This window comes from Epinephelus fuscoguttatus, linkage group LG1 (genome assembly GCF_011397635.1).
Source record: "Epinephelus fuscoguttatus linkage group LG1, E.fuscoguttatus.final_Chr_v1".
Lineage (NCBI taxonomy): Eukaryota > Metazoa > Chordata > Actinopteri > Perciformes > Serranidae > Epinephelus > Epinephelus fuscoguttatus.
Genome location: NC_064752.1, coordinates 36,145,480 through 36,168,769, shown reverse-complemented (window position 1 = coordinate 36,168,769; position 23,290 = coordinate 36,145,480). Strand labels below are relative to the sequence as shown.

Below are 23,290 nucleotides of genomic sequence, written 5' to 3'. Positions count from 1 at the left end.
GTGTTAAACATCACACCCGCAACGCCCCTTTTGATTCCACAATGCTGGTATGTTGTCTAACATGACACACTGGAGCGCAATGATGCCGCCATCATTTGGTTCTGTGGAAAAAAATGCAAATGCGGCATTAAGAATGGACTTGGAGGTCTGTACAGTACTTGGTGCTGTTCTGTTTATATAGAAATGTTTTAATTTTCTCGGTTTCACATCACCTGGTGTCCCGTTACCTCTTACACAAAAAAAGTTCTGCATCAAATGAACAGGGGTGAAATGGTTGTGAAGTGAAGTACTTTTGGTGGGCCCTGGCACTGATAAAGAGATGAAGCACACAGCACTGACAGATAACAAGGAGATATGAAAAGAAAGAAATCAAAGGCAGCAGAGGATTTTGTCACAGACTGAATGTGGTGACAGAAGAAGATGAAGAGATTTAGATCTCCGAGAGGGTAAAAGATGGAGAGAGACAACACAAGTCTTTGTATTTGTGAGCGAGGGCTCCAGATAGAGGAAGAGAATGAGGCAGCAGAGGGAGCTGAGCCGTGAGCAGAGGAGGGGGATGCTGAGTGATTGACAGGTGTGCTTCTGTACTATGGCAGCTTCTGTTGTGACTGATAAACCCCCTTTTGTTCCACCAAATGGGTCTATATTACTGAAAACATGGCGGACACATGAGCAAACATCGACCAAATCACAGAGAAACACCTGCATGCACAGATGCATATCCACTCCAGATGTTACCACTCAACATACAGAGAGGAGGAGTGGACATTCAGGGCTCCTCTCACTTCCTCTCGCTCTTTCTTGAAAATACCTTCCAGCATGAATAAGTATAACCTCAGCAGCGTGTCCTCCCTCGCCCAGGATCCGTGGAGAGTTAAAGGGAAAGCGATGGAAGCATCAGTCAGAGTGGAGGCAGTGAGATAGAGCAGCAGGCAAGATCTTAAAAGGAAGGTGTGGCTGTTCTAATGTTTTGACTAACAGTCGCAAATTCCCTTTAAATCCAGTCTGCTGGGTGTTCTGTGCCTGCGGCGGGCTGAGGAGGAGGAGGAGGCGGTGGAGAAAAGAGGAAGAGGCCGAGGAAGAGGAAAGGAAGCCAGCCAACTACTATTTAAAGCTGGGAGGAAAAAAAGATTTAGGGCAGGTTTTGGGGAAAGCTCAGAGGAATAAAGCACAATGATGTGTTTTTTATTGACAGAGGCAGGTACATCATTTCAAGTGTGGTGTCTTATAAATATGTTGACTACTTTTTGTAAGAAAGGGAACACATTTGTACCTTAAGGACAGAGGACTTATTCACAGCAAGAACACAATCATGTGTTGAGCTACTTTGGTATGGCTGTCAGGTAAATCATTAGTTTATGTACTTATCTTGAAGTAACAGAAGAAAACGTCAGTTATGTGAAGCCATTATGCCACTTCCTTTTGCTTTACAGATTGCAGAACAACTGCTACTGTCACATGCCTCCTGCTTTGTTTGAATCGGAATGACAACTACAATGAACATCTGGGCTTCATGTTTTTGTCTGCGAGAGAGAAAGCTTAACAACTATGCAGCATCCACATACTCTAACTGAAAAATGAATTGATTAATAATAACTAGTCCATACCCATTGAGTGCACAGTTGCCTACGTACAGTTTCACATGGTGTGTGTTTATGTGTATATCATTGTAAAATGATTGTCTTTTGGTGGTGGACTGATCATCTAACAAAACTAACCTAATTAATATGTCACCTAACTGTAGTAAAGTGCAGTTGGCATTTTTCACTATTTCTTGACTTTTAATTCACTTTTAATTAATCAATTACCTGAAAATTTTTTTACATATTTATGTTAACCCAAAATACGCTGTTTTTTAACTTAACCAAGTAGTTGTGTTGCCTTAATCTAAATGTGACTGACTGAAAACTCAGGAGGCAGCTTCACCAACATTAAAGGGTGCGTCTCATAGAGACACCAAATATTTCAATATTTGACAACCTGGTATGACAACCTGTTTGATTGCCAGGCAACCAGCAGAGGTGTTACCTTTGGACAGAGGTGAGCTATCTGTTTTTTCCTGTGTCAGTGTTTATGCTAAGCTAAGCTAACGGTCTGTAGTTTCATATTTATCCTACAGATTTGAGAGTGGTATCAAATGAGCATTTATCTCAAATTGTCAATTCATCTGTCACTTCAAACGTACTTCCTTTAAGTTCATACCAGATGAAGCTTTGCATAACTAGTCTTAACCTATACAGTGCAGTAAAGCGCTGTGTCTCCCCACTTTCCCATTCTTACATTTACAATGGCTTCTTTGGTCTGGGCCATGTCAGAGATGACGCCATCTGTGATGATGAGGAGCACGAAGTACTGAGAGCCGTCCTGTACCGCAGCTGCATACCTACACACACACACACACACACACACACAGAAATAAGCTGTATAATCTCTTTAATACAAGAACAAATGTGCCTTGGGATTTATTGACAGACTAATCGAAACGCTGATGTAGAAAATAAATCCATGACAATACATGTCTTATCATACGCTCTCACCACAGACAAATTCAATAAAAATGTTATTTGTTTTTTTTGTACTTCAGTTAACACTCATTAAAATGCCTCACAAATAGGTTAATCAGTCCAAACAATCAGGTTTAAAACAAAGCCGGCTCACTGTGTTTGATTCACAGATTAACACCTTTGTGTAAAATATCTCCCTACTTGAGTTCACCTATTGAAATGCTAAATACCCTTACTGGCTGTGCATTCTTGCAGCTACAGTATGGCTCCCTGCTGCAGTGCTAAAAGCGAGACTCCATTTTTTATCAGAATGACATTTTTAATTACAGCAGAGCGTTGGCGTTATCAGATGGAGAATTGTTTGGATATGGCTCAACGAATGAGATAGTGAGGGTAGCGATGACAGCGAGAGGTGGAGGTGGGTGTTGGGGACACAAGAATCCACTCAGATCATGTCACAGTTTGCATAGTGTTATGATATGTGATATGCCAGTATATGTTAATGGCCACAGGTCCATTTGTTCCATCAGCTGAAGCCGCCACTGTGATAGCTGTCAGCTAATCTAAATTCATTTTCAAGCATGTTGCATCCTGTTTGTGGAGTCTGGCAGGACAGACGGAGGAAATCAAAGTCAACTAAGGCCAGCAGTTGAAATTGGTGATGTTATTTTGATAATTGGATTCTTATAGAAAATCATAATCTTGATAATCTGTTTGCGAACGCTGTGGCACAAAAGACTAAATATTTCTGAATTGTTGATAATAAACAGATCAATTTTCAGCAGGTCTGTTGGAAAAGCATTAAACAATGTCTCCTGCTCTCTGCTTATAAACACTGAAAAGAAAACTGGGGGAGCATCTATGCAGGTTTCATGTTTTTATAATTGTGTTTTTGGTATTTGAATAGAAAAATGAATAATGTAAAAATGTGAAAATGGAACAAAAATGACAAAGTCCAAACCATCACCATATAAAATCCAAACTTGCATTTTGAAATTGCTCGGTCCTGCTTTAGACCAATTCATATTCATGAAAGCACGGGTGAAAATAGACTTTGCAGGACTCTTGCTGTTGGTATAATAGTAAACGTGACAAATGGAAGGAAGTGATAGACTTGTGCAGTCTTGTCATTGTTGCTTTGCCACTTTAATAGGAGCAAAAGCAATTCACCAGATGCATTGCTCTCTCACCTGGCAACATGGTTCACCACAGGAGCGAAATTTGTCGGCCCGTACAGCTGCACTGTCTTCAGGCTCTGGTGGTATGCCTCTAAGATGCCCTCAATACCATTGCAGTACGGATTTTCCATGTTTCCATTCTTAAAAGGAGAGAAAGGGTGAAAATCAATTTCAAGGACTTGATGAATGCATTTATCAAACAAAGAAATATTTTTCAATGCACGTTAGATGTGATTTAGTTGTTTCCTGTTACCGGGTCATGCACTCATTCCATAAATTAGAATGAACACAGTAAATTAGAAAGACGATTCAGTGGTATGATGTAGGAAGTTGGTGATAAAAAGCATGAAATAGCCTTGATAAAAATCTATTGAACTGCTTAATCAGAGGTGAAATAAGGAGACTTCACCAGTGGAAACTCATGCGACACCCGTCCATCAGGGGGCAGTTTGGCTCCAAAGCCCAAAGCGGGGAACATCTTGTCACTGTCGTAGTCCTGAATGATCTCCCCGACAGCCTTCAGGGCCATGGCGTAGGCGTTGAGCTGGTAGGGGTTCATGTAGTGCAGCGAGGTGGACTGGGAGGGGTTACCTGTCGCCCAATCAATCAAACTCGAGGTCATTGTGGGTAATGAGGGACAAAGATGTCACTTCTAGAATGCAAGGTGCTGTTTTTGTGCAATGACATGACATAAAAAACAATTTTGTTTGCTGCAGCCATGGATCACAATTAACATCAGCCCTGTCAGACATATTCCGTCCTCAGAGATGATGAATCAAAAGTTTAAATTCAGAAGTTTGTGACACAATCAAGGCCAGTCCATTAACAAACAGTGGGAGGAAAGCCACTGTGAGAATGGAATACTTCCATTAATTAATGGAGCGTTTTAAAAAGCTTGTCAATAACTGTGACCTTCTCGAATATCCGCTCTGAAATAACACACCATGAAGTCATTTAGTGTTAACAGCCAGCTGGGACATTCTGAGTTGTATTTTAGAAAATATTGCACTCAGTGAGGTTGTAGGTGACATGTGCTCAGGTGCTCAGCTTCTGATGAGTTGCACCTGCTGTCTGATAGCAGAAATCCTGCTGAGGGCTCACAAGATGCAACACAAGTGAGTCCAGAGTGTAACAAGAAATTGTATGTCACCTTGACCAACATTATGGCTGGAAATCAACAGTTTAGAGTGCTTGCCAAGCCCCACCCCCCTTAGTTACTGTTGCTAAGCCTGTCAAGATTTCTGTTCCTCCACAGCACTGATACAATTTGTTGACCTTAGGCGTTTCAGCAACAATGTAGTGCTCCAGCTCTTTCATTTTGTGTTTTAACTCCCTGTCTGCACCAGAAGCTGTGAATATGTAGTTATGTAAATTAATATCTGCTACTTGTGACAATCTTACGCCTACATTTGTGCAAACTTCTGTCCTGCTTTGTAATATATAACATATAGCATGAAACACTGGCAGCAGCAGCGCTCTAAGAAACCCTATTTACAGTAACAAAAATGAAATGCAACACTTTTGTTTTGGCTCCCATTTTTTACAAGTTAAAGTTAAAGATCTAAGACTTTTTTAATGCACTTAGTAGATGTATTCCTCTAAAATTTTTGTTGCAGATTTGTTGAAGTCGGTGTTAGCAAGCACTTTTCCTTTCCCAAGATAATCTATTCACCTGACAGGTGTGGCATATCAAGATGCTGATTTGATCACATCATTACTATACAGGTGTGCCTTGGGATGGTCAATAAAAGGCCACTGACATAACTAGGACTACAGAAATGTCCAAAGAATCAGTCAGTATCTGGTGTGACACCATTGGCCTCACACAGTGCGACACATCCCCTTCACATAAAGTGGAATGTTGGCTCAATTCTCTTCTTCAATGGCTGTGTGAAGTTTCTGGATATTGGCAGGAATTGGAACATGCTGTCGTACCAGAGCATCCTAAACATGCTCAATGTGTGACATGTCTGGTTAGTATGCAGGCCGTGCAACAACTGGGATGTTTTCAGCTTCCGAGAATTGTGTACAGATCTTTGCAACATGTGGCTGTGCATTATCATGCTGCAACATGAAGTCATGGCGGCGGGTCTCAGGATTAGGTCGCTTTCTGTGCACTCAAACTGCCATCAATAAAATCCACCTGTGTTCATTTTTCGTAGCTTTTGTCAGCCCATAGCATAGACCCACTGCCAACCTGTGGCACTCTGTTCACAGCACTGACAATAGCAAACTGTTCGCCCTCACAATTCCAGGCACAGCATCTGCCATCTGCCCGGTACTGTGTAAACCAAAGTTAATCTGAGAAGATAACACTTCTCCAAAGTGCCAGACAACATTGTAGGTGAGCAGGTGCCCACTCAGGTTGGCTACGATGATGAACTACTGTCAGGTCAAGGCCCTGGTGAGGACGACGAGCATGCAGATGAGCTTCTCTGAGACAGTTTCTGATGGTTTGTGCAGAAATTGTTTAGTTGTGCAAAACAACTATTGCATCAACTGTTCAAGTCGCTAGTCTCTGACTAGATGAAGATAAGGAAGCTAGATATGGAGATCCTGAGCTGGTGTGGCTACACTTGGTTGACTGGTTGGATGTACTGCCAAATTGACAGACACAACATTAGAAATGGCTTACATTCGTGAAATGAACATTTGGCTATTTTCAGTTAATCAGTTATTTATTGGGACCATCCCAAGGCTCACCTGTGTCATAATGATGCTGTTTAATGAGTATCTTAATATGCATGCCACACCTGTCAGGTCGATGGAAAAAGAAGTGCTCAATGACAGATTTTTCCAAATTAGTGACCAAATTTAAGAGAAATAAGTCTTTTGTGTGCATAAAAAGTCTAAAAGATCCTTTTCTTTAAACCTGTGACAAATGGGAGCAAAAACAAAAGTGTTGTGTTCATTTCAAGTACCTACGTTTTCCTCTTACCACAGACCTGTGGAATAATCCAAAGCTTGACGGACCTGCTGTGCATAGTTATGGTTGCTAAGCTGTTATTATTGCTGTTCCGGGGATGGGTTTAGCAACAATCAATTACGAAATGGTAAATTAAAATTTTCCTCTAATAACTGTGATTCACACTGAAGAGCTCTTCCTTGCGGATACATCTTTTGGAGCGTTGTGTTCAGGCATCATTAATGGCATAAGTAGTATAATTAGACTTAAGTGTAGTCTTTTCATGTCACGATGAGGGTTTTTACCCCATTTACTTAATTTTATTTTTCACCAAAATACCTGCTGTAGCCTTTATTTAGCGTGTATTGACAGAGCATTTAGGAGGACAACATATCCAGGAAAGGCTATCACTTACAGTGACAGTGTGTGTACAGTATGTGCACTCGCACTGTCTGCTTGTCTGTCTGTTTGATTGATTCTGAAATCGGACATGCCACAGTCAAAGAGCACTGCTATCTATTCTTGCTCGCCCCTCCACACACACACTTTGCCATGAGTATCACTCACCATTAGATGCTGTGAAATCGATGGCCACAGTGAAATTGATCTGTGTCCTGGAAGCGGGATGGAGAGGAGGACATGGGGGAAAATATCAACGACAGAGACTCTGCAGCAATAACAACAAGCCAGGCCACATTAAATTCCAGTGCTCTCACACCCAGTCACACACAGACACATACACACACATTGTCTGATAAGAGAAAAGATATCTAAAACGAAGGAACATCCTACACAAAACATGGCAATTATTTTTTATGATGATATTGCTACAAAGGGATCAACATTGCCGTTAGTTTTTTTAGTTTTCCTCTGCATTAAGACACATATCTGTCTGACTCTCACCTCGGTGAGAAGGCGTAGCAGGAGGTGCGGAGGAGCCCTTGAGACGCTTAGCTGGGTAACAAGCAATTGATGGAGCACTTAAGAGCAAATCATAATCCAATTTTCCCTGCTGATGAGGCACTCGTCTCTTCTTGCTAATTTACGACAATGAGATGAGGCCTCTGGGGGCCCGAACGACAGCCTCTCATTATCTACGAGAGCCACCAGGGAGCTAGGCGAAAGAATGATAATAAAGTGAATGCGTTAAAGATTCACATTAACCTTTCAGTTTGGGGTGGGGATGGAGAATATGCCACAGCCTGACCTCGCCAACCTTAGCATTAATTAAACTTGATTGTATCAAGTCGTGAATGTGTTGCTATGCATCGGATGGCAGGTATGCATAGTGTACATCTGCACCTTCGACTGTGGTTCTTCTTCTCAGTTGAAAATTCAGGTTTTAGGTGTGGATTTCCCGTCCATTCTATGTATGTGTGTGTGTTTGAGTGTGTGTGGGCCTTTGAGCTTTTTTTTTTTTTAAATACTGACATTTAGCCCAGACATCTTTTGCAGACTCTTGTCACTCTGCTGAACCCTTGTAAAATGAGCCTCCTTGACACTTCAAACGACACTGCAGTCTTGTCTGTTCTGTCTTTCCTACCATCTCATTTTGTTCCTTATTCCCTCTCCTTTCTAACACAGCTACAATGCAGCAACAGTTATTTTACTTTTTCCCTGTGGGCAAAATATCAACTTTGCTGTATTTTTTTTTTTTTACCAACATGTCTTTACACCAACTATCACACACAGATTTTCCTCTTCTAGTTTTTCTCTCTTACAACACTACCTCATCCTAATTCAGATTCTACGATGGTAAACGCTAATGTTGTTCAAATTATTAACCTGATATGAGTGCACTGAACCATAATCAGCCAAGAGATATGACCTCTATCATTATAGTCCAAGCACATTATGTGCTCTCATTCCTTGGTACTGAGATGTCCCAACGCTACTCACTTGAAAAGAGGGGAAAAATCAATAGTCTGACGACATTTAATTTCACCTCAGTCTACACTTTATTTAAATAGCCAAATTATTCTTGTCCTTTATGATTAGAGTGGTTGTCAAATAAGACATAAAAGCTGCCTGGGTTCACTCCACATCGTGATGAAAGGTGTAACGCCAAATATTACAGAAAAGTGCTTCAACAGCTGATGTAGAAAGATTTTTACAAGTGCTGCTTCTCCATTTTTCAAGAGCTGGGACAGTTTAAGTGACACACTTTCCTAACTTTCATCCTCTTTCTAAAGAGGTCCACATTTGCAAGAACCAACTCTCTAACATGTCATTCAGTAAGTGCCAGAGTAATGTTAGGGGGCAGACTGATGGGGGTTGATATTTTTGAAGTGAGGCCACTAAACCTTAAGTTTATTGTATCATAGATCAGCCAAAGCCAGGAACTGTCAGTGGAATCTGTCACACTTGTCAGCTCTGCCACAGCCCATAAAGACCGTGACAGCCTACCCGCTGTGATGGGACAGTAGAGATCAAAGCGCAGCCCCAACCTGCCTGAAAGGCACACTTCACCTGAGACATACTTGATATTCACATGTCAACCTCCAGCTCTAAAGCTAAATTGAGGTCGAAGGGCTGGTACCCACTGTGAGGTCGGTTTGGCCTTGGCTAGCTTATTTAAAATATATTTGGCACGTGAATACAACAGACAGGACCTACTGTGAATTTATTAATCTGATTAACAAAGTTAGGTAGTTAAGGTGCCACTATATGAAAGATAAGGGCATTGAAATATATGCATTTTATGACAATTTTAATGAAGACTCTACAGATATATTATACTTCTCATTATAAGTAAATTATCATCAAGATGACTCTCTATAATAATTTTCATGTGTCATTACTCCTTTACAAGATCTTTTAAAAAAAAAAATTCATTCTTATTTCAGTACTGCTGCTTTGGCCATTATTGCTAATAATATGTGGTCAGATTTGTCCTTTCACATAAAATAAAATTTTCATTTTAAAAATTGCTCAAATGACGATGTGACTAATGTGAAAAGGGACACGCTATGTAATGATAGACCCATGGATAATTATCACTGAACTTTGCGTTTTAGCATGCTCAGCTCATTGTTTAGGTTTTACAGCCTGTAATAATACTTTTATTTCAGCCTCACCTCTTACGTTAGCGAACATCCCAGCAAAAGCTTTTTTTTTGTCCAGTAAAAGCTGTGATAAAGCCAGTGTGTGCTACCTGCTTCGCACCAAATGGCATGCAGCCAACTCAGTAACTACCAGGTGAACATTTAACAGCCAAAGAACCAGATATATTTCCTGGGAGTTGGTAGAGAGCAAAATTGAGCCAAAAGGAGAGGGAAAGCTGGACTTAAATTTGCCAAGTGGACAGAAATGACTCCAATACTAATATGCTCAGTGTCTTTTGAACATGTTAGCCATAACAGCTTTTTAAGGCAGGAGCCTTCAATGCTTTTCAGGCCAATGACCCTTTTGCTTAAAGAAAGATGGAGCAGAGACCCCCAACTACATAAGGTATACAGTTGCACTTGAGATAATTCTCTGAATATTTTCATGTCTTAAATAGCTCATGTTTGCCTAGCTGCTGAGCTGGCAGTACTTTGGCTCGGTGCATTAGCCTCACCCTCTGCACTTTCGCCAGTGGTTACTGAGGTGGACGGTGTGTCAGTCTCTTGCACGAAAAGTTACATTACAATTCATTGTGTCTCACAAGAGTGTCCGTACACTTGGAATAATAATACAGCTAATTGGCCATTAAGTTTCAACAGTACGTTAATGTTAGCTTACTAGTTCACCTTGCCTTTTTTGATGGATAGACCAATTTATCTTTGCTGTAAGATGTTGGATTCATGTTATTGCTTATTTTCAGATATATTTTATTTCTGAGGAAAAAAAATTGAAAGTAAATTAAAACTTGAATTATCAAGCATTTATTTGCCCCCTCTCATACATTAACTCTGAGCACCCTTGTGGGTACGTGGACCCCCTGTTGAAGGCCTAGGTTTTAAGGTAATAATATATCAGTGTTATGTTGACAACATGTTGCACTGCCCCCAAGTGGCCAAAAAAACCAAACAAACAATGAATGCAGGCTTTAGGAAATAGATGCGATCTTCAGTGCCCCATGGAATGAACACCTCAACTTCCTAGATGGAAAAATGAACCTTAAATGGTGACTCCATGTGAACATAACATTTAAAAGTTGTTTTAATTAGTATTAGCCCTCTTTTTGTCAAATCAAAAACAATTTCTCTCTTTAACTGATTTTCCATTGGCTAATACATTAAATCACTCAGTATGTCATTGTGTTGTGTTTAACCATGTTTGTTTCGATAGGAGTTGCAGTCATACAAGGACATAAAGAAGTTTCATGGGCTTTTTTTAAGTATGCAGACAGTCTTTCCCACTCACCCTCCTTTGATGTAATCTAAGAATGTGAACTCTGACTCCACTGAGAACGAGAGCAGGGTCACCTGGAATTAAAGACAAGGAGAAACATTTAATTAAACATGACGGTAATGATCTTTTCCTCCTAAGTACAGAAAACCTCCACATCTTGTTGTGGCTCAGCACTTGACACTTCATTCAAAGATGTGAGCCGGCTGGTTTCTCACAACTGATTCATTTACATTGCCAAAGGACAAGTTTGAAGAGAGGATGAGATCCATTTGTATGCATTACATGCACATGCCCACACTGCTGGGTAAGTTGTGTGAAAATTGGTGTCTCAATTGGTCGTTGGTGTCGCCCACTCTGATCTCTCAGATCCTGTGTCCTTCAAACTCAGTGCCTTCATATTTCATTTTGTCCCGCTTATGTAGGCTACTGCAAGTACTACCCAAAGTACATCTTGCATAACCACCTACAGCACCATACACTATGGTATATAATGGACACTGTGTTTGTGTACAGGCAATGCACATAAACACACTAGAGGATGTCAGTTTTGGTTAATTTTGCTTACGTTGGCCTGAAACCCATTTAACATTACAAGCAAAATGATGTGAAATACAAGAGGCCTTTCCTTTTGGTTCCATTAATTTTGAGCTTTAGTGCTGCATTTCAAAGCGCTATCCATTTAAAGGTAGTAAAATTTTAATGTATTGCGATGGAAATGTCTCGCCTTTCTTTAAATTTTCTGTTGGCTTTGCTGACAGACAGCCTGCTAGCCACATACACATGCAGAAACATAGCAGCTACTACCCATTCACTGGTCTCCACTCGTGAGCTAGCCCTGGCTGCTCTGCACTGGTTTAGGTGAGAGCTAAGTTAGCTAAGGCTAGCGGCCAAGGCTAGTGATGGCTTACCAGTGGAGACCAGAGGATGGGCACTTGGCTATGTTTGTGCATGTTAATGCAGCTAGCCAGCTGTCCATCTCCCAACAGATCTGGGTGATGTGCAGTGCAGTAAACTGAAGAGTAGCAAAATCAGTCCCCCGACCGATATGTGTAACCAGTCAAAACAGTTGACAGTTAACATCCCTAATACACACAGATTGAGCATACCGTTGTTCAGGCAGGACACAATGTCAAGCTCAGCTAATATCCCAGCTACATCAGCTGATCTCAAACAGCCAATCAACTGATGGAGCAGCTGATTGACGAAAGGGAGTCAGCTGATAGATCACATGATTCCTTTCTATGCAACCAATCAGCGAATCTCATTCAGGGCCCTATTTAAACTGCTCTGGCCTGCCTATTGTTGCTGCGTCCTCTGTAAGCCGCTTTGCAACCTGCCTCCACCCCAGCTCCTCCTTTTCATGCTGTGTCTGACTTATCAATGTCATTTCTGTTTGTCATTGATGCTGACTGTGCTGTGTTCCTGGGGGGGGGGTCTTTGCTGCTGCTCTCCCTGCCTTAGGCGTTCCATATAGGCACATGAAAGGGCCGGGAGGTGTGCTCTCTCCGCCTTAGGCTTTCCATGTTTGCATGTGGAAGGGCGGAGTGGTGTGCTCTCGCTCTCTCTCTCTCTCTCTCTCTCTCTCTCTCTCTCTCTGCTCTAGGCTTTCCACACAGGTGCGTGGAAGAGGCTTTCTGCGCTTTCCGAGGGGCCCCAGAACAGAGATATACCACCAAATATAATACTGCAAATGGAAATACAGTTTTCTTTGACTAAAGTGTTCCTGACTGAACTATAACTATTAAGTAAGTTCTTTTGCTTGAGCTGACTGTGAAAACAACAACTAAATGCACAAACCTTTTTTTGCTATTTTACCAAATGTCTTAATTAATTGGTGTGTGATACAAGAATTAATGAGGAAATCTATTTTTTTTTCCACAACAGCACAGATTGGCATTGTCTTCCAAGGAGCCAACACTTGTGTGATAATTAAAGAGGGAATTATTTAACAGAAGAGAAGTAGGTGTGTGAAGCAGAAAAAAAGAGGCACAGTGCCAATCCTGGTTTGTTGCTGGTGTCATACTCACTGTCCCAGAGTTGACATATTTCTTTTTCTTCATTTTCTTCTTGGTATTAATCACCTAAAAAAAAAAAACAAAATGTACAAGTAAAAATATTTTGCCCATAATTTAGTCAAAAAGAACTTGCTCTGAATCAATATAATGGCTCTAAAGTAAAAATATTGACAATATTTAAAACATTATTTCATATAAAGGAGATTTTAATCACAGACATGTACATAACAAACCTAGGCCCACATATTTTTTTTTTATAAAAAATGCAAAAATATGGTATTTAAATTGGTTTAAATTTGGTTACGGAATCTTACATTACCCATAATCAACCTAATAATAAAACAGACATGTGTGAAAACAATTTAAAAATTCTGTCTTAAAAAAAAATCTGTGAGAAAAATCTGTTTTCTTAAGCTAGGCTCTTCAGCTGTAAACATTTTATTCAGACTTCGAAAAATCAGTCAACCTTTAATCCATCCAACCGAAATATTGCATTACTACCGTATAATTATAAAACTCACATATAATTTCTTCTATGCTGGATTTGGCTGGCAACTATGTATTTTTACGCACATTAAAATAGAATTTCCATTATCTCACCTTCTTTTACACACATTCACACCCTGTAGTTTTACAACAAATGTAATGAAGGCGTGTATGTGGGCAGTATGAGATTTGTGCAGTTTGTCCATCCAAATGAAGAGAGGAAATTAGGGACGGCGAGAAAGGATGTGTGTGCATGAAGCAACCTGATGTGTATAAGTAGAGAGTGTATCTTATGTAAGATCACTTACAAACACTTATCTTGAGTATCTTATACACTTCAGTGACACTATTATACAGGGAAAGTTTGGAAATTCAAAGAAATCTGAAACTTCAAAGAAACTGATGGATGCGACAGGCTTTAGCAGCGAGACTTAATATTTACTGTACCGGTATTCTGCCGGCTCCAGAGCAAGAGAGAAATGTCAATCCGGAGACCAAAGACGTCTCAGCTCATTACCTCGATCCTCTATGGCTGCGAGGCATGAAAGTGACAGCCCCTAATTTAACATGGAGGGATGGCAATTTGTCTGACACACCGAACAATCTGCTGATGCAAAAACTAAAGGGCCTTTCAGTCTCACTGGGAGGTGGAGGGGAATCAAGAGTAGCTTATAATGGAGCTGACATCCAAAAGACAGGTATTTGTCCTTTAGTTGGAGGCCACCAAACCACAGAAGCCAGAAGGTACTGACATGTCCCCATGTCTTTATGGTCAGATTCTGACTTTCAAAAGTTTTTGTTAATTAATCAATTTCTTTGTACAAGGGTTAATGTTTTTATGGTGGCCTTAATACTTAGAATCTTACAACAAAAACATGTCCACATAAATTAACACAATGTAATCTGCTCTGGATGAAACAAGTAGTGATTTGAAAACAGAGGACACACGCATGTCATTTTCAGGCCCTGCATCGCCCTTGGATTCTGCAAAATGAGTCGGATTTGTAATTTGCATACAGAGCTGTATTGTGTGCTATAAAGGGACACATTAAGCTATCCCATGAGAAGTGCTGAGAAATAGCTATCATAATTCTAAATCCCTGGATTGTTTTCCTATTAATCCCGTTTCACGCTGCTGCTAATAGCTCCGTTTCTACGTGTGTCAGCATCCAGGTGATTATAGTGGCAAAATAAATCTAATAATAACAAATGAAGAACTTTGGCAGAAGAAATATTTAATTGGATGTATAACTGCTCGGGGAAGGCTGGGGAGACATGCACAAATACTGTACCATACACATGCCCTTTAAGAAATGAATTAGGAATATATGGGATAACTTTTTCGACATGGTTTTTTTTTTGTAGCTCTTGAATAAATGCATCGGTTTGCTGCAGGAGCAGAAGATGGAAAGGAATGTGCTAGAGTAATGGAAAACAGTGCAACAGTGATGTCAGAGATAGAAATGTCACTCGTGTCAGAAATGGGATCTAAGACGCCCGGCGTAGAGGGATTCCAGATCTCAGGAGCCAACAGACACATTGTTTAACTGTGAAAACACTGGAATTACTCACCTCGTACACATTGAACTGACTCTGCCCTCGAGCTAGCTCTCGGTAGCTGGTCGTAAAATCCCCGATGAAGTCATGGCTGGGAAAAGGGATGAAAGGAGAGAAACACCAGCGAGTAAGAAAAAAATGTCAGGTAATAACAGGACAGGGAATGATTGGTTCCTCTGGTGAATATTCTGAAAACTGTCACCTTAAACTTGGCTGCTAATATTTTATAATTGAAGATTGAATTCACACTCACCTGCCATCTCTATCCCAATCGTACACCTCCACTTTGATCGTTCTTGAGAAAAACAAAAACAGACGTGCACACAATCAGGTTAGAGTTTTAGGATCTTGCACACAAGACTAGTCAGCGTGGAAACTGATGTCTGCTGTGCAAGTTGAAGGATTGTTTACTGCTGCCAAGCTGTCTTGTTATTCTGTGCTCGGCACAGAAGAGAAAAGTTCTCTTATTTTGGCATCAAACCATGTTTACATTCAGTGTTTCTCACCAAACCACATTGTGTATATCCTTGAGGTCTAACAAATGTTGTTAGTGCATCTCCTTCCTCATAAAACATTTGCAAAGCAGGTTTAAAAAAACATTTTCTGTTGTACATTGTTTATTTTTACTTGTTAGCAGTCTTCACCTCCTTTCTTGGCACATTACTACGTTTGTTGCCGCGTTCCTGCCACCATCTGTCAGTTAGCGGAATAGTGTGAAAACTACAGCAGGATGCGGAGTTGCCCGTGTGCGTGGTTGCACGATAAAGAGATGCAGATGTAAAAACATAGCCCCTTTGAAATGCTCCAGGACATTCGTTGATGCGCTACAAACAAAACCGTTATCCGCAAAGGCCTTGTCTTCTGCAAAACAAGACCAGGTGATTCAAATCGGTAAAAAACACTGAATAAAACAGTTTCACATTACAAATCAGTGTTTTTCCAACACAGTCAGGCTTGTCAAGGAGGAGCTGCTAACTGTGGTGGCTATTGCAAAAACGCAAACAGCCCTCTCTAGAGCCAGCATTTGGTTTGTCCATTCTGGGCTACTGTAGAAACATGGCAGTGCAACATGGTGGACTCTGCAGATGAGGACCTGCTCCCCATGTAAAAATAAATGTCTCATTCTAAGGTAACAAGGTAACAACAATTCTTATTTCAGGTGATTATTAGACTAAAGAAAACATGCTTATATTATATTCCATTTCTGACAGTCTATCCCCCCAAATCCTACACACTGGACCTATTGAAAGGAAACATTTTTGGGTAGGGTTGGGTTTTGGTACTTGATACCTTTAATGTATAGACCAAAATAACTCACTACTAGGTAGTCCAGTTAACAATACCTGCATTTGGTCTTTTTTGTAACCAGATCTAGAAAAATGTAAGTATTTGTATACTTTTGCTTGCAGCCAGTCACTGCAAGCATTCCTCAGTTTAATACGACAAGCAATTGACCCACCACTGCAGCAGCTCCAACCCATACAGTCTGTGGTTTGGTGAAGTTGAGTGCAATGTATTTGACAGGGTTGACAGTTCAGTTCAACAGGCTGAGATGCCATCAAGATGTTCTAAAGCAGGAGTGTCAAACTTGCGGTAGTTCAGGGGCGAGCCCAATTTGATCTCAGGTGGGCCAGACCAGTGAACCCATTGCATAATAATTGCTTTTTTTAGTTTAAAAACATACATTCTGAAAATGTTCATCCATTTACAAAACAGATGAACAGCCTGCAGTATCATTAAAAAGTATGTACAAATTCAACAGTATGTCTCAGTTTTTCCAAATTCAGTCAGTCTGCTACTCACTTTCATTACATGTGCATCTTTTTCATAATTTCAACATAAATGTTGAAGAAGCAGGTTAAATCATCCCCTGCCTTACAGACCATTTACAATCTGAAGTTTTGTGCAGCAGGGCTCCACTAATTTTATTTTAAGATAGAAGTCTGATACAGATTCTTTTGTACTGCAGCTGCTTGTACACAAGCAAACAATGTTCAATATCTTTAAACTAGTCCATACCCACTGAGTGCACAGTTGCCCATGTACAGTTTCACATGATGTGTGTTTGGGATACAGGTCATAGGGAATTGCAGATTAAATAGTCAACTGAACCCATTAAGAAGAGCAATGTATGCAGACTGAATTTGAAAGAACGATTGCTTTATTGAAAGTACAGTAGATTGACCTCGTCAGTGAGTAGAAAAACGTGGGACAGACCGAATGACTGACTGACAGAATGATATACTCACAGTTTCCGTGATTATGTACAGCATACCATACCATGACTTAGTCATACCAAAAATTAGAAAACAAAAAAACATTGGGCCACAGGGGGGGCCACAGCGATCGGCCGCATTTTAGCCATTTCTAAGCATTTTTCTGTTGTTCTAGCGCCACCCAGTTTAAATTTCTCCAGTCACCTTGAGGCGTCCTGTTCTACATATCTACCAAGTTTAGTAAAAATCGATATGGCGGTTAGGCCTAGATAAAAAATTAGCTCTCTAGCGCCCCCATTTTGTTTGATGGGGTCAAAATCCCTTCATGAAATCCCTTCATGATGGTAATCCCTTCATGATGGTTATGATCAAGGATACGTGTACCCGGCCTGGAGGGTTACCGGGGCCCCGCCCTGGAGCCAGGCCTGGGGTTGGGGCCCGTGGGCGAGCGCCTGGTGGTCGGGCCTTCACCCATGGGGTCCGGCCGGGCCCAGCCCGAACTGGCTACATGGGTTCGTCCCCCTGCAGGCCCACCACCCGTAGAGGGATCCAGAAGGGCTCGGTGCAGTGTGGATTGGGCAGCAGACCAAGGTGGGGGCCTTGGCGGTCCGATCCTCGGTTACAGAAGTTGGCTCTTGGGACATGGAATGTCACCTCTCTGGTGGGGAAGGAGCCGGAGCTTGTGGAAGAGGCTGAGCACTACTGGCTAGATATAGTCGGCCTCACCTCGACGCATAGTTCCGGCTCTGGAACCCTAGTCCTTGAGAGGGGTTGGACTCTCTCCTTCGCTGGAGTTGCTCCGGGTGAGAGGCGGAGGGCCGGGGTGGGCTTTCTGATAGCCCCCAGACTCTCTGCCTGTACGTTGGGGTTTACCCCAGTAGACGAAAGGGTTGCTTCCCTGCGCCTTCGGGTCGGGGAACGGGTCCTGACTGTTGTCTGTGCTTATGCACCGAACAACAGTTCAGAGTACCCACCCTTTTTGGAGTCCCTGGGACAGGTGCTGGACAGTGCCCCAACCGGGGACTCCATTGTTCTGCTGGGGGACTTCAACGCTCACGTGGGCAATGACAGCGGGACCTGGAGGGGCGTGATTGGGAGGAACGGCCTGCCCGATCTGAACCCGAGTGGTGTTCAGTTATTGGATTTCTGTGCGGGTCGCAGTTTGGCCATAACTAACACCATGTTCAAACATAAGGATGTCCATCAGTGCATGTGGCACCAGGACAACCTAGGTCGCAGGTCAATGATCGACTTTGTAGTCGTATCATTTGACCTGCGGCCATATGTTTTGGACACTCGGGTGAAGAGAGGAGCAGAGCTGTCAACTGATCACCACCTGGTGGTGAGCTGGATCAGATGGTGGGGGAAGATGCCGCGCAGACCTGGCAGGCCCAAACGAACAGTGAGGGTCTGCTGGGAACGCCTGGCGGAAGAACCTGTCCAGATGATCTTCAACTCCCACCTCCAGGAGAGCTTCGACCGCGTCCTGAGGGCGGAGGGGGACACTGAGTCCGAATGGGCCTTGTTCCGCTCTGCCATTGTTGAGGCGGCAGTTGCGAGCTGTGGCCGCAAGGCCGCTGGTGCCAGTCGCGGCAGTAATCCCCGAACCCGCTGGTGGACACCAGAGGTGAGGGGAGCCGTCAGGCTGAAGAAGGAGGCCTACAGGGCATGGTTGGTCTGTGGATCTCCGGAAGCAGCTGGCGGGTACCAGCGGGCCAAGCGGAGCGCGGCGGCGGCAGTCGTGGAGGCAAAAACTCGGGCGTGGGAGGAGTTCGGTGAGGCCATGGAGGAAGACTATCGATCGGCTCCAAAGAGGTTCTGGCAAACCGTCCGGCACCTCGGGGGGGAAGGCGGCAACTTGCTCACACTGTTTACAGTGGGGGCAGGGAGCTGCTGACGTCAACTGGGGACATTGTCGGGCGGTGGAAGGAATACTTTGAGGAGCTCCTCAATCCCACCAACACGTATTCCAGTGAGGAAACAGAGACGGGGGTCTCGGGGGCGGGTCGTCCAATTTCTGGGGCAGAAGTCGCCGAGGTGGTGAAACAACTCTGAGGCGGCGGAGCCCCGGGGGTGGATGAGATTCGTCCCGGATATCTCAAGGCTCTGGATGTTGTAGGGCTGTCCTGGCTGACACGCCTCTGCAGCATTGCGTGGACATCGGGGGCAGTGCCTCTGGAGTGTCAGACCGGGGTGGTGGTCCCCATTTTCAAGAAAGGGGACCAGAGGGTGTGTTCCAATTACAGGGGGATCACACTCCTCAGCCTCCCCGGTAAGGTCTACTCCAGGGTGCTGGAGAAGAGGGTCCGGTCGATAGTTGAACCTTGGATCGAGGAGGAGCAAGGGGGTTGTCGTCCCGGACGCGGAACCGTGGACCAGCTCTTTACCCTCGCCGGGGTGCTGGAGGGGGCATGGGAGTTCGCCCAACCAGTCCACATGTGTTTTGTGGATTTGGAGAAGGCTTACGACCGTGTCCCCAGAGGCATCCTGTGGGGGGTGCTCCGGGAGTATGGAGTGGGTGGCCCCTTGCTAAGGGCCATCCAGTCCCTGTACCGAAGGAGCATGAGTCTGGTTCGCGTGGCTGGCAGTAAGTCGGACCTGTTCCCGGTGAGGGTTGGACTCCGCCAGGGCTGCCCTTTGTCACCGGTTCTGTACATAACTTTTATGGACAGAATTTCTAGGCGCAGCCGAGTGGTGGAGGGTGTCAGGTTTGGTGATGGGAGAATCTCGTCCCCGCTTTTTGCGGATGACGTGGTCCTCCTAGCTCCATCGAACAGTGACCTCCAGCTCTCACTGGGGCGGTTCGCAGCCGAGTGTGCAGCGGCTGGGATGAGAATCAGCACCTCCAAGTCCGAGGCCATGGTCCTCAGCCGGAAAAGGGTGGATTGCCCACTCCAGGTCAGGGGGGAGGTCCTTCCTCAGGTGGAAGAGTTTAAGTATCTCGGGATCTTGTTCACGAGTGAGGGTAGGATGGAGCGGGAGATTGACAGGCGGATTGGGGCAGCGTCAGCAGTGATGCGGGCGCTTAACCGGTCCGTTGTGGTGAAAAGGGAGCTTAGCCAGAAAGCGAAGCTCTCGATTTACCGGTCGATCTTCGTTCCAACCCTCACCTATGTCACGAGCTCTGGGTAGTGACCGAAAGAATGAGATCGCGAATACAAGCGGCCGAAATGAGTTTCCTCCGCAGGGTGGCTGGGCTCAGCCTTAGGGATAGGGTGAGGAGCTCAGACATTCGGGAGGGACTCGGAGTAGAGCCGCTGCTCCTCCACATCGAGAGGAGCCAGTCATCTGGTAAGGATGCCTTCCGGACGCCTCACTTGGGAGGTGTTTCGGGCTTGTCCAACCGGGAGGAGACCTCGGGGCCGCCCCAGGACACGCTGGAGGGACTACATCACCCGGCTGGCCTGGGAACGCCTCGGGGTTCCCGCGGAAGAGCTGATGGAAGTGGCTGGGGAGAGGACTGTCTGGGCTTCCTTGCTGAGGCTGCTGCCCCCGCGACCCGGACCCGGATAAGCGGAGGACGACAAGTACGAGTACGAGTACGAGGGGTCAATAATGGAGGGTTCCCTCAGATTATGTGTGGTCATATGCCTACAAAGTTGCGTGGTGATCGGTGAAACCCTTGAGATGTTATACACCTTTATGTGATGAGCCACGCCCTCTGCAATATTCATTGCCTTATAGAAGCTCAGTTTTAGTAAGTTTTCCAACTTTTGCCAAGAGGGAACTTTAGATATTGGTCCCTAGATTATGTTCACCGAGTTTCATGCAGATCGGTCAAACTTCCTAGGAAGAGATCGATTTAAGTGTTTTTCAAAAAATTCAAAATGGTGGAAAATCTGTATGTTATGGGTTCTTGAGGCAAATTTGTTCCTCATGAGGAGAGGCATCTCTGTGCAAAGTTTCATGTCTCTACGACACACGGGCATGAAATATGCCCATTCAAAGTTTGTGATTTCAGTCGGTTGCTATAGCGCCCCCCTTTGGCCAATTGATGTAATATTGCTTCATTCGCATCCTCCCATGACCCTCTACCACTGTGCCAAATTTCACATGGATTGACCAAGTCAGTGAGGAGAAAAACGTGGAACAGAGACACACACACACACACACACACACACACACACACACACACAGAGTTTTCGTTATTATATACTAAGATATGACCACAGTAAGTATTAATCTGTATTCTGGTCAGGGTGGAAAAGCCTCTGAAGCAGTATTTTACATTAAGTTTCTAGTATCTAGTGGGCCGGTTCTGGCCCCTGGGCCAAATGTCTGACACTGCTGTTCTAAAGTGTGGCTGTGCTACAAGCCTGTGGCATCTGATAGAAATAAAAGCATAACATGCAGAAGGATTCTTTCAAATGAAGTAGCCTTCTCTATCTGTATCACATTAAGGGTACTGTATTGGTACTGGTGTTGTAGTTTTTCACACGATACGCAGCCGTACTTACGGGATGTTTTTTCAACCATGATACCAACATGAAACCGAGCATTTAGGGAATACATCACATCACACTGGGGAAAGATCACCACTCTGCTCAGCAATACCTTCATTAGCCTCATTAAGGCTTTGCAATTAACAAGGACAGGAGACAGCGGCCACAGGTGTGTGCTCCTGTTTCATGTCAGTCCTTTGAGCCTTGGAGTTTTCAGTGCTAAATAAATAAGGCTCATCATCATTATTGAGTGCGACAAGGAGAGAGAAACATTGATGGTGTTTATTTATGTATTTAGTTTGAGTTTGTTAATCGTTCTGGTGTGTTGATGACTGAGTGATTCAGTGGATCTTAAGTAATTGTAGGTCTCTCAAAAAACGTATCTATTTTTAAACATTATACTGAGTACTTTGATATCATTTCATTCAAGTAATTGTGTTGAAATGGCGCCAAGGAAACCCTAAAATCAATTAAAACGGATGTCACTTTGTTCTAAAACTGGGATGCTTGCCAGCTTTAGAACGAGGCTGAGCAGCTGGCTGCACGTTGCAAGAGAAAAAGTCAACTTGTATAAAACACTCCTTCCGAAAAATCCGTAACTTCCAAACTGCAGCACATGTTAACTTCCAACATTCAAAAGAACATGACAAAAAAGACACTCTGATGCCATTTTACACAAATGCAGCAGAAACAATGTCCCTGCAGAGCGTTACAGAGAAAAAAAACATATTTTTTTGGCACCTGAGTCACATTGATCTCACCCCCGTGTCTCCCCTCTCCTCCCCATTTCGTCTTACACAAGTACTGACACCAGCCCAGATCCAAAGAGAATAGAAGCAAGCAGCACATCAGAGACTCTTTTTCCTGTCACTGAGGAATTGAAAGATGCCTGAAATAAGCCCAACTTCCTCTCTGCCACCTGGCCCCTGTCGTTCTGTGGTGACAGTTTGTTCTTTTGAGGTTATCTTCAAGGCTGTGAGAGAGAAAATGTTCACCTAGGTAGTGGAAACATGATGCTTCTCTTCTAGCAGGGAAGAGGCAAGTGAGATGCAGAGAGATACAGCAGAAACAGATTAAGTAAGACATCCCTTCCCTTGACCAATCCATGCGCAGTGCTAAGTGCAAGTGGTTTTAGTGCACACCATGTTACACAAAGTAACAGGAAGCTGTCATCATACCAGCTCAAAGCATTTTCCATTATTTCTATTCCAAATCCTAACAGAGAGCTGCATCAAAGCACTCCAGTGCTCAGATCTGTGAGTGGCCCCTTCACACTCTCAGAACAATATACACTCCAAAACTAATCTGCCGCAGATATCCTCAGCTACTATTCTAAGGCATCTTTAATGAACATGACTCATCTTCCGTAATGGAGGAGCAAATAATTGAAGGGAAAAAAAATGGAGACTGCATTTGACACTGAACAATTCTTCAGCTCCAATTACACAGATCCGTCTGTGATCTTTTGCCAGGGATGGAAATAGACTTCGCTTGAGTCACCTGGGCTGGCACATTAATGAGAGAGTTGATTCTTTTGATGTTTTTAATGAATTATCAGCATAAAAATATATATATCTTAGGTGCCACCTACACAGAAAAAAGCTCAGGACAAAGGGGGTATGAAGGATGTGTATATACAGTAGAGAAATGGA

At 43.4% G+C, this 23,290-nt stretch overlaps 1 protein-coding gene across 1 annotated transcript in view; it reads right to left on the bottom strand.

Moving 5' to 3' along the window:
- The window catches only part of cpne5b (copine Vb), a 181,361-nt gene that overhangs the window by 15,317 nt on the left and 142,754 nt on the right, over positions 1 to 23,290 (bottom strand). Inside the window, exons 10-17 of the mRNA XM_049584227.1 lie at positions 15,234 to 15,275; positions 14,996 to 15,071; positions 12,950 to 13,003; positions 10,935 to 10,996; positions 7,155 to 7,201; positions 4,092 to 4,273; positions 3,695 to 3,822; positions 2,281 to 2,383 (exon numbers count right to left, since the gene is read on the bottom strand). Of these exons, the coding sequence (XP_049440184.1) occupies positions 2,281 to 2,383; positions 3,695 to 3,822; positions 4,092 to 4,273; positions 7,155 to 7,201; positions 10,935 to 10,996; positions 12,950 to 13,003; positions 14,996 to 15,071; positions 15,234 to 15,275 (694 nt within the window). The remainder of the gene's footprint in view (positions 1 to 2,280; positions 2,384 to 3,694; positions 3,823 to 4,091; positions 4,274 to 7,154; positions 7,202 to 10,934; positions 10,997 to 12,949; positions 13,004 to 14,995; positions 15,072 to 15,233; positions 15,276 to 23,290) is intronic.